Source organism: Staurois parvus, unplaced genomic scaffold (genome assembly GCF_062004578.1).
Source record: "Staurois parvus isolate SC_StPar_1 unplaced genomic scaffold, SC_StPar_1.0 ptg000324l, whole genome shotgun sequence".
Taxonomy (NCBI): Eukaryota; Metazoa; Chordata; class Amphibia; order Anura; family Ranidae; genus Staurois; species Staurois parvus.
Window position 1 is genome coordinate 1,372,482 of NW_028318120.1, and position 12,146 is coordinate 1,384,627.

A 12,146-nucleotide genomic window follows, 5' to 3' on the forward strand; every position below is an offset into this window, starting at 1 on the left:
AAAATTGTCCAAGAACAATTGCAATTATTTCAATGACCCAAACATACATTAAAGAGTATAGAAACAATACCTTTAAGTCATAGATTATCCATCAATACCAATTTCAGATGTTTGGTTAAGTAGCTGTGTAGTTCAAAGGTCATTCCAATGAGTATCTAATGCGCAAACATTACTGCAGTTGAACATAAAATTAAAGTGTTACTAAACCCAGGACCCTGCAGTCACTATATCTGGTATCCCACAGTACACAGAACATGGAAATGCAATTATTTTAGTAACTATAAACTACTAAATACCTTTTCTCATCAGAAATAAGAGCAGTCTTGTGGCTTCTATCAGTGTTCACCAAGCACTAGCTAAAGCATGTAGGAAGAGTTTTCTTTCTGCTGTAGGAAGATGCAAAACCCCTGACCTCTGTTTGACCAGTGTTGGCTGGCCCTGTGCTGATCACATGCACTCTCCCAAGAAAAAAAAAAAAGCTGTATAGCAATACACACCAAACTGAGCATGTACAAATGCCTATGGTTCAGTCTGTCTTATCAGGAGATAAGAGGTAGTTGCTTGAAAAAGGGGAGGAACAGAGAAGATGCAGAGGATTAACCCCTTATGTTCCACAGTGAGTATAACAAGCATGCTTTGCTGCTTATACAGGCTGATTTTACTGTTGTGGGTTTAGTAACACTTTAAAAAGGGGGGTGCTAAGGAGAGGTTAAGTGGGGTAGTGTATTTCCCAGTCACCAACATATTCACCTCAGTCTATTTTTGCCATTGTAGATGGCCCAGCTGACAAACTACAAGATCGGGTCACCCTGCTATTCAAAGCATAGATAAATTATTGGGGATCGAATTTCAGTGGAATCCATTAAAAGAATGTATGGTCTCCAAATGGCGTTGAACTGAGTTTGTATATCATGTAATGGGGCCATTAGGAACTCCATTTTTCTAAGATGACAAAGCTCCTGGACCCACTGAATAACAGAGATATAAAGTAATGGGCAAATGTGCGATGTCCTTTTTAGGGCAAAGCCTGACATTATGGATAGGAGGGAAACCTTTGTTGATCCTAATATAATTTCCCCAGTAAAGTTTTTATATCATACACTATCTGCTTTGCATGTTTGACTGCAATGTTTGGCACCAACAATAATGGTCCATAGATTTCACAAGAGGACTTCCTGAGGAGCTAATGCACAATTGGCTGTATGTATTTATATTCTGCCAACTGCAAATTTCTGCATGTCTGCTAAGAATGTATTTTTAACTTTCAGTATGGATATTTTAAAAATTAAAAAGAAAAAGAAGTGCGTAATATCTTAGTTTTAGCTATACTGTCCTTTTTGGTTTGTGTCTTATGGGGTCTTGTTCAAAGGGTGTGTATGAAAGTATACACTGTGCTCAGTCTAGCAAAGTCCAATGACAATATGTCTTTGTAATTTCCACTATTCAAACTTTAGTCTCCATACACATTTGGTGTTTTGATAACGCTTGTAACGTTAGCTGTGTAAAGTCACGTTAAAATTGTGAGTTTTTCAGCTTTTTTTAGTGTTTTTGCATTAGCATTTAGCGGCGTTTTGCCGCATTTAGTCTTTTTTCCCGCGTTAGTGGGTTTTTTTACATCTGGTTGGCAGATATTTATCGTGTTTTGCCGCATTTTTCAGCATTAGAGCTCCTCTAGAAACTAAACTCCTCTAGAAACCCACTAGTCCTGGGTTTTTTCCAGCCAAAAAAGCTGCACTCCAGTGAAATACCAAATCCATGCAAATAATAAACAATAGTACCCCAGCAAATATTGAAAACATTTTCCTGAGGACATCTGCAAAAGGTAAGTATAACAAAAAAGCAAAAGACACTGCTGGGGATACAAGCCCAGAGTAGGGTTTGAAGTCCTGCTTCAAGTAAGCTTCACTCGCTTCTTTTGCAGGGTGAAGAGACAGGAATTGGGAAATAGTTAATGAGTGTAAGAGATCATTACAGTAGTGCAAAATCAATTTCCTTAGTGCCAATACATTATGAAGAACATTGACCTATGCATCTGGAATATACACTGCTCAAAAAAAATCAAAGGAACACTTTTTGATCTCATGTTTCGGTTTCGATATCTCATGATATCATGTTTCGGTCCATTCGACGCTGCCAAGTTGCACTTCAGACTGTCTAGGAGCTCAGTGATGCCCTGGTCCAGATCTGGGAGGAAATACCCCAGGACACCATCCGTTGTCTCATTAGGAGCATGCCCCGATGTTGTCAACCATGCATATAAGCACGCGTGGGCCATACAAACTACTGAGCACCATTTTGAGTTGCTGCAATGAAACTTCAGCAAAATGGACTAGTCTGCTGCATGATTTTTTCACTTTGATTTTCGGGGTGTCTTTAAATTCAGTCCTCTGAGGTTGATTAATTTTCATTTACATCCAACGATGGGGCATCCTTACATTCCTAACTCATTACCCAGTTCATATAAGTATAGATATCCAGCATGATATTTTTCCTTATTGAGATCTGATGTGTTTTCAAAGTGTTCCTTTATTTTTTTTAAACAGTGTATAATGCAAACTGACAAGAGCTGGCATGGTCATGCTGTTGCCTGTCTATCCCACCCCAATTACACCCTGTTTGGCCAGTGGCCTAGTGGCCAATAGGGAGAGAAGGGGAATGAAGGGTCCAATCAAATAAAATTCTACGAGGAGAGAGTGGGGGGGGGGCAGGGGTGGACTGACAACTCATGGGGCCTCCGGGCAATAGGGGATCATGGGGCCACTGTGTCCTCGCCCACACCCAAACCACACCCAAAAAAGCCTATGAAAGGTGCCAGGGGCATCTCATAGGGCCCCTACTGACCCCCGGCCCTCGGGCAGTGCCCGAGTTCCCAAATGGTCAGTCCGCCCCTGTGGGGGGGGGGTGGAGCTGAGCTGCACTCTGTGGCTCGGGGAGCAAGCCTGCACATCTGCTCCCATAGCAAGCATAAGAATAACATGTTTAATATTTTATTTTAAGAAAATAAAAATATTGCCTTTAACCACTTTAATACCAGACAAATTCACCCCCTTCCTGCCTTTTTTTGCTATATAAATAAAGAAATACTGAAAATTAAAAAAACAAAAAAAACATTGTGCAAATAAATAATTCTTCTACATACATTTAGGTCCAAAATGTATTCTGCTGCACTTATGTGGTAAAAATAACCCAAATCAGTGTATAATATTTAGTTTGTGTGAAAGGTATAGAGTCTACAAGCAATGATATATAAATTTGAAAACTGATCAGTCCTGATATACTGTCTTATTTCTTGAGACCCTAAACTGCCAGGACAGCACAAAATACTCCCCCCAAAATAACCCCTATTTTGAAAAGTAGACAGTCCAAGGTATTTAGTAAAAAGCATGGTGAGTTTTTTAAAGTTGTAATTTTTTTGTCACAATTTTTGAAAAATGAAGAAATTAAATACAGTTTTTTTTACATGCTGTCAGTAGTGCAGTACATCCTCATCATATGACTAATATGGCGGTGATCAGGGATACTAACTGATGAAAATATGTAAAAAAAAATTTTTTCAATTTTTTAAACATTCCTTTTTTTGTATACTATGATTGCTTATAACGGTGATGATCACTGTTATAAGGAATAATTTTTGGAATTACATCCATTCATTCATAACCATTCATTCAGTACTATTGTGATAGCTGTGATTTGCCATAGCTATACAGATGCAGATGACCAGTTCACAGAGATCATCAAAAAAAATGAAAGCCAGTCATTGTGCACAACTGTCATGTGATCGATGTGATTTGTCACAGTTATCACATGGTACTGAGCACAGCCCGGTTCAATGATCTGTCATCTGCTGTGTCTGGTGACCACAGCCCACTTAAAGTGTTATTAACAGCTTCCTGCCCAGACCATAGACATATGACGGACTAGCAGGAGCATTCCTGTTCCAGGAGGCCACGCTGCAGCATGATCTGTCACTACTGCTCCTGCTAGTCTGTCATTTGTCTGTAGTCTGGGCAGGAAGCTGTTAATAACACTTTAAGTGTTGATCACTTTACTATTTTTCTGCTGCCTACCTGTTCTTTGAATTGTGAAAAATGACTATCCTTTTCAAGGTGTACACTGTGTTGTCCTCTTTCTGTAAGCTGTGTAAACACCTTCATTACTAGTTTTCCTTGTGAAAGCATGTTAGATTGACAGTTACGAACAATGCAGTAAAGTGTGGTTAATTCACAGTACATATTTTCCCTTTCTCACCTAAATATTTATCATGAAGGAGATTATGGTAACAGAGAAGGACGAGGAAATTTAGGCTCTTTCATGGTTAGAAAAGCTAGGTTTTTCTGTATCTGCCCTGCAATTAACACAATCTTCACCGACTCTGTTAGTTTGTTTGTTGGCACAATTATTGTGGAATATGAAGTTACATGGGCTATAAATAATATGTGCCATGTATATGCAAAAAGTAACACATTATGTGAAAAAATAAATATACCCCAAGGAAGTTTACTTTTTATACATATTTCAAAAAGGAAACATTAGATCCTTATTCAAACTGTGCCTACAGATAAAGATTATATGGTTCAATAACAACACAAGGAAAATATATTTTAATAATTTATTTAACAAAAAAATCAATAGATATAATGTCATAATGTGGAAAAAGTAAGTTCATGGGTCTTAGGAGCTAGTTATTGCCCCGTATAGCCCCCTTATTATGTCCCTTCCTCCATGCAAAATTATTTCAGTTGTTTGTAGGTTTCCTTGCATGAATGGCTTGTTTCTAAATGGGATTTAGATCAGTAATTCAACTGTGTCAGTCCTCATGTACCCTATTTTTTTTTAGCCTGATTTTCTAATGTTATTTGGATTGATATTGTGTCAAAAGATCCATTTTCATTTTACCTTCAACTTTATGGGCCGGTTCACACTATAGAAATGCAGTCCAGATGCATTTCAAAATGCACGTTTTTGATGCCTTCTGGTGCATTTTTGACACGTTTCAGTGAGTTTTTATGCATTTCAATAAATTTTTCCCCCTCTCTTTTTCTTCAATTTAAATAGGGACATTTGTGTTCCAGTGCATTTTTGATGCGTCTGGGGCATCCCTGTGCATTTTTGACACATCGTACCGCGTTCCGGTACAGTTCTGTGCAGAAAAAATGCATCATGTTCTGCTTTTTTTATCTGGAACTGCAAGCACTGATGTGAACTATGACATTGACAACCATATAACCTTCCTTCTGTGCATTTTGGATGCAGAAAAAAAGCTGCTGAAACGCATGTAGTATGAACTGGCCCTCAGACAGATGGCCGCACACATTGTTATTAAGCACACTTTGATGTAATGCAGAATTCATAGTTGAATTCTCTCTGAAACAGCAAAGGAACATTCCTACCACTAAGCTGCACAGTTGGTATGAGGTTCTTCCTCTGAAATGTTGACTTCAGTCAATTTTTATTAATTTGTCTAGAGAACATTGCTGCAGAAGACCTGGTCTTTGCCTATACAGTATGCTCAATGGAACACTGTAGTCTTACCCTTATATTGTATGTTCTTATGCTTTTTCCTAGCACACCTTCTATGCAGGTTTATGTAAGAGTTACTTGCAGATCCTGCAATAAAGTTTTGGGGTTCTTCAAGGCTTCTTTCAGCATCAAAAGAACAGTTCTTGGGCTGAATTTGCTGGGTCAGCCAGTCCTGGAAAAATCAGCAGTTGCTGGAGATCTGTGCCACAGATTATTTTACTTATAGTGGAATGACTGATTTCCAACAACCTGGCAATCTTTTTAAATCCCCTTCCAGAGTCATTGGCATCTACAACCTTCTTTGTGCAGTCCATGGAGAGCTTGTTTGACAATGACATGATGACACCACACACATCAGTAGCAAAACACCAGACCCAAGATTTCTGAAGTTTAAAAAAAAACTTGTTCCACCTGCATACTCTCTAAGTGTTTGTTCACATTTATGCATGCACAGGTGAACATGTAGGGCAGCCCATTCATTACAATAGGTTGCTCTACCCATGAGAAACACAAGGAAAGAAGTCCCAGACCCTTTTGTAAAATCGAGCTGCACTAAAAATGCAGAGGGTTGCCAATGTGTGGGATGCCATTAAGAATAGCACCCTGCATGTCTGCTAATGCGCACGTTCCAGACACACAAAGATGTGAACTAAGCCTAAGGAGACTCTGATCATTGCCACTTAAATTGTAACACATTATTCTAATTTCAGAGATTTAAAGTGGTGGAAAATGGAGGTGTATAAACATAAGATACCATGTCAGTTTTATATTACTTGTTCTAGTATATCACTTTTTTTTCTGTAGGCAGTGTTTGGATGAAGATCTAATGCTTGCCTGTTCAAATGTGTTGAAAAAGTCTTGAAACTTCAAATGGGTGTGCTTACTTGTTCACATGACTGTATGAAAAACATGAATTTATATGAATTTATATTTTTTTTTAATGTCCAGCTCTTGGTAAATTATTAACACCAACTAATTGAAGTACACCTGGTACAATAAGCTTTTATCCTATATGATAGAATGCACAGTGAGGTACAAAGTATTGAGTGAAGCGGCTTGGGCAGGTTGGCAATGCTACTTCTAACTGCAAAGCCGGGGTTTGGGGCTGTCAACCTAAAACAGGAAGTGCTGGTCCTGGCAGGGTCACAAGCTAAGAGACTTTGTGAGAAATTCACAATCAATTACTGTATTTGCTGAAGAAAACTCTATGCAGTAAGACATGATGCCAAATATAGAATAGATGATGGTTTACATGCACTCTAAAAACTCTTTATTAAATAGGAACTATTGTATCACTTCAATTGTGTTTCAACTTTTCTTTTTAAAACACCCAATTAAACATCTCAAATCAAAAGCAAAATAAAATCACAAAATTGCTGCAACATATGCTGATCTGATTCTACTATAGTAAAAACAACAACATCCTCAACATCCTCATCAACAACACATAACTATAAAAATAATATTACAGAGTATTAAATATTAATAACAACTGTTGAATAACTAAACAACTCTTCAAATGTCTTCATTTGCTTCTCATCTACTGCTACTAAGGTTTAGTCATGCAAAATGTACAAGAAAGTAAACAGAATCAGTGGGAAACACCTATCAAGGGATTTTAAAAAGCCAAAAATAAATGTTTCATATGTTTTTCTTATCTGTGTGCACAGTAGTGTGCATTTGAATACGATTTATGTGGTGCAGTGTTCAGAGAAAGAATGAAAAACAAAGCTTATTTTGAGTGGGTTTTTGGTAGCAAGGCAGTCGGGCTTCTTTAATGAGGTAATAACTATAGGTTACTGCATTTGTGTATCATTTCCCTTTCAGTTGCCATCAATAAAAATACAAGGTCCCCTTATTTAGCGTTTTGACATTTGGAAGGCCTGAATAAAGTGAAATTAAAAACAAAACTGGGGGAAAAAGTTAGTAAATATACTTACCTTCCCACAGCACTGTTTTTCTCATGAGATCCTGAGGAATACTGAGTTCTCAAAATCTTACAACAAGACGCTACTGCACTGTGCTGGAGTATTTTCTCATCTTCTCACAAATTTCCTACTTTCTCACTAGAAGGATGGGGACTTCATTCTCTGCAGTATAAAAGCTAGGGGAAGGTATAGTAAGTATATTCAATAGTCTCTTCCCCCATCCTTCTTAGTTTTAACTGCAACACATCAGCATGGGGGGGGGGGGGGGGCAGGGCATATATAAATAATTTAATTTTGCTTGTGGTGCTTGTAGCCTGCTTAATGTGTCCCTAACAAAGAAATTCTCTTACTTTCTCCCTTGTATTCTGTTAATTATACCATTTAAATAATTTTGTTATATCCATTCAATATATATAAAAAAAAAACATGTTGATCTTGCTAGAAATCTTGTGAGCTGATAAATTCATGTGTGTGGTGCCTCTGCTGTACTGTTATTAACTTACATTGTTCCTAGCTATCTCCTTGAACTACAGAACCTCCTTCCCACTATATTATGGAAAAGGGGAGGTTTTCTATAGAGGTAACATAGTTTCAGTCCTAAGGTGGCAACACTGTTCCGCTATAGATACAGTCACAGTAGAAGTGCCCTACTCTCCTGGCCCACCTCCTAATCATTGCCTTGACTCTCAAGCACCACCCCTAAACTCTCTTTGTTTAAAGAACAAGTAACAAATAATTATGCTGGCATTGATATAGCACTATATTTTAGATCACTGCACAATTTATACAGTGCTTTATAATAAAATTATTATTATTTTTATTATTACTACACAGAATTTATATAGTGCTAACAATTTGCACATGGCACTACTATACTATGCAGTTCCCACAATATACAATATACATTTCATGCTTATGCAATGTAAAACATGGTCAACATATAATCTCACATTGTATCCAAATATAATGCTGCAATATGGTGCATTGTCACAACAGAATCGGAGACACTGCTTACATTGTAACACATGGACCCAATATGAAACATTGCCATTGGCAATCCCTGGTGGTCTAGTGGGTATACAACCACTCCCAGGGCACAGGGCTGTCCCAGCACACATGACCTCTGGATACAGTACAGTGATTGTTGTCACCCTGGGATTGGAAGTGTATTACTGATAGCATCACCAGGTGGAAAAAAAACCTATGAACCTACATTTTAGGTATGGCAATGTTTTTCATTTGCTAGTTAACATTCTATGTTGCCCTTTATGTCTGGTTAATTAAAGTTAATTGTTATATCTTTTTATATCTGTTTATCTTTTATGATTTGCTGACATTACTATTTTTGTCTATCTGTAGCACTAGACGATCTGGTAGCTCAAGCACTAGAAGACATGGCATTTATATTTAGTGTTATTGTTGGAGAGGAAGGGGCAACACTTGTAGCCAGTCATGTGTGCTTCACTTACATATGCTACAAGGAACATGCTGATAGGGGAAAAGCAAAGAGTTTTCCTCATCTCTGCCCAATCACAGGCTAGGGGGTGGGAATGTGATGTTGCTTTATTGCCTAAGTGCAGTAGAGGAAACTGGTCCCCAGGTTTGCTGTGATCTGTCAGGGTTGACTAAATCACAGAACTACATGGGTGGAAACAAATATAATGAATTTATATGTTTGATTACCTAGAGTTTAGATTTAATTATTTTACAGATTGCCATGATATTGTTTGAAGAAATATAAAACGATATCACAATTTTTTTTTGCCAGGGTTACAGGTTGCCAATTTACAAAGTATATAGAGCTATTATTCCATATTTTCTTTCTGTTGCAGAAAGCTGAAGAAGGGGCATTCACATCCATCTATGCATCCATTTCACCAGATCTGGAAGGAATTGGAGGCTGTTACTTATATAATGGACAAAGGATAAAATCTGCGGACGTAACATATAATACAGAGGTTCAGAAGAAGCTATGGGCTGAAAGCTGCAAAATGGCTTCACTTCCTACTTTAACCTAAATTGTTTTGCTTACTATGTTTTGTTTTGTTCACATATAAAGTGGTTCAGGGTTTTCTATGCTAAACCTGTATTATTGTGGAGACAGATACTGGAAAATTATGGCAGATATTTCAAGAATAAATGCTTATTAAAACATTACTGCAGATTATCATCTTGTTAATAACTGTGGACTGTGTGTGGTACCTGTACCCAAAATGCATTTTCAGCTACCAACATGATTATATACAGCCATTTTCTAAAGGACACCGGCCTTTTTTACTGCCGTGTTATAAATATTAGTAGGCAACTGCACTAATAAAGCATGTTTGGATAGTGTTTTTTTTTTAAGTAAATACTGTGGGGTTAGCTCAGGTGGGGGATCTCCTTCCCTGGGAAAAAGGTAGACCGCACAGCAGGCTTTTGTCAAAATCTGACTGGTTGTCAGTTTTATTAAAAAGGTTTGCAAGAAATATCAAAATAAACAAAACATCAAAATAAACCCTTGCCATCCAGGCACTAACGAAACAGAAGATGATTCCTCTCTCAGAGGTGAAGGGCTTCTCCCTGTCACCAAAACAAAATAACAGCAAACCTTTTCTTGTAGGTATAGTACACACACAGCTCTCTCAGAATACCTCTCTGAGTCCCAGGCCACGAGCAACTCCTTGCTCCAGCCCTGCCCTTTTTTTATCACCTGTTGGTGGTCATTAGTGGAGCCCAAACTCTGGTCCGGAACCACCTCTGCCATTGTGGCCCCGAAAACCCGGAGTGGACTCCACCTTACACCTCACAGTATGACCTCATGCGAGGTGACACATATCGTCCATCCATCACTTTGCCGTTCATACTGTCACAATACATTATGGTGTACAGTTTGGTCAGGGTGCTTGAATAGATATAGAGAGAATAAAAGTTATCCCTTTGATGCCAATTACAGCCTTAAAATGTATGATGAACTCATTAAGCATGCACTTAGTAGTAAGAAGAAATTTTAAAGATTAATTTGAAATCTTAAGAGAATGGTAATCATGCAACCAAAAAAGAATGTAAAACTTTCTCATTATAGAGAAGACTCAACGAGTAGTTAAAATTAAGAGCTACTGATTGTGTTATTAGTATATACATTCTTTGCATCATTCCCAATGACCACTGACAAGGCAATTTATTGAGGACACTCATATGCAGTGAAATGTGGTGACAATCCATTTACCAAAGAATACCCAATCACGTGCAAATAATGAAATGTCTGTTTTCTTTCTTGTGCATGAATGAATGATAGAAGTCAGCATAGCTTTACCTCATTCACTATGCTATAGAAAACATTCCCACATTCCTCTGCAAAGTGAACAGCCCATTAGCTTAAAGTGATATTAAACCACCAAACAAAAATGTAATATATTGCAGCTTACACTTCTTAAATGTGATGGCTGCATTAGTTTCTTTTTAGGCTTTGTTCCATTTATTTCACTAGGTGATCGTGCATGTAATGCACTTGTTGACTGCAAGGTGGAACTACTGTACATGCTGCCCATCAAAGTTTTTTATTTTGCTTGATGTGAGTATTAGCACACCCTTGTTGCCACTCTTCGGATCACCTCAGCAGGTCCTACACCAGAAAGATTAGTCTTCCCACACATCAGTGATACCTGTCCTAATATAGATCCCACAGTGATTTTGATGGAAATAAGGCCGGACACTGATTATCCTCTACCAGTCCTAATGCACACAATTCTCTATGCATATCAGCCCGAAAGCATGAAGTGAAGCCACCAAATACCTACACCTTTGTGGTCCATGTTCAGTTCCTGGGAAGGTCCATTCTGCAGTGAGCTGTAAGAGAAGGGTCCCTAAAACTGGGAAGGGCAGATCAAAGGCATAAATCTACCCCACCAACAGAACTTATGCCACCAGCACTCCCTCTACTGAACTGGCTGCTTTCCTTTTTTTTTCAGATGTTACATTGCTTTACTCATTTGACTATCACACTTAATTACCCATCAGCATTCACTGTAGTAGCACACACTCAATTCCTTAGTATAGTGATCAGACCAGGTATTGTTGAAAATAAACAGAACTCATTTACTGAAGTTGTAATTTTTGCATTTGTATAAACAGGTCTCAAAAAGTTCAGTAGTTTAATTTTTATCATGAATATAATGGCTGTTACAAGACTCCTTTTTTTAATCAAATGATTAAGCAACCTTTTATGGTAACATAAACTGTGGCTTCAGCTATGGGAGTGGTGTGCATGCCTTTGGCTGTATCACTTCCCATGCTATTTTGTATTCCTTTTTTCCTATTCCTATGCTTGGGTCCCCAGAGTTCGGGTAGATTCTCTCTGCTCAGAAGCGATTACATTGTTTCATGTGTGGCCTTCCTCCTGCCTCCCATGGAAAGAGTCCTAGGAAACAACTTTCTCTCCCCTGTATACCTATATATCATCAAACAGGAAGTGTTATAACCTCAGGCTGATGCACCACTGTCCATAGTTAACCCTACAGTTACAAACTGTAAAAGAACCACATACCGTATATACTGGAGTATAAGCCGACCCGAATATAAGCCGAGGTACCTAATTTTACCACAAAAAACTGGGAAAAACTATTGACTCGAGTATAAGCCAGTGGTGTCAGTGGGGGGAGGAATAGTGCCCCATCGTTGTTGTCAGTGGGGGGAGGAATAGTGCCCCATCGTTGGTGT

General features: G+C 38.2%; 1 protein-coding gene across 4 annotated transcripts in view; it reads left to right on the forward strand.

Moving 5' to 3' along the window:
• Positions 1 to 9,605, forward strand: part of DHRSX (dehydrogenase/reductase X-linked) — a 615,232-nt gene extending 605,627 nt beyond the window's left edge. For all 4 annotated transcript variants that reach the window (XM_089683843.1, XM_089683840.1, XM_089683842.1 and 1 more), the window contains one exon: positions 9,281 to 9,605. In XM_089683843.1, coding sequence (XP_089539969.1) covers positions 9,281 to 9,466 — 186 coding nt within the window. In that variant the 3' untranslated portion in view covers positions 9,467 to 9,605. The remainder of the gene's footprint in view (positions 1 to 9,280) is intronic.
• Positions 9,606 to 12,146: the final 2,541 nt, after the last annotated feature.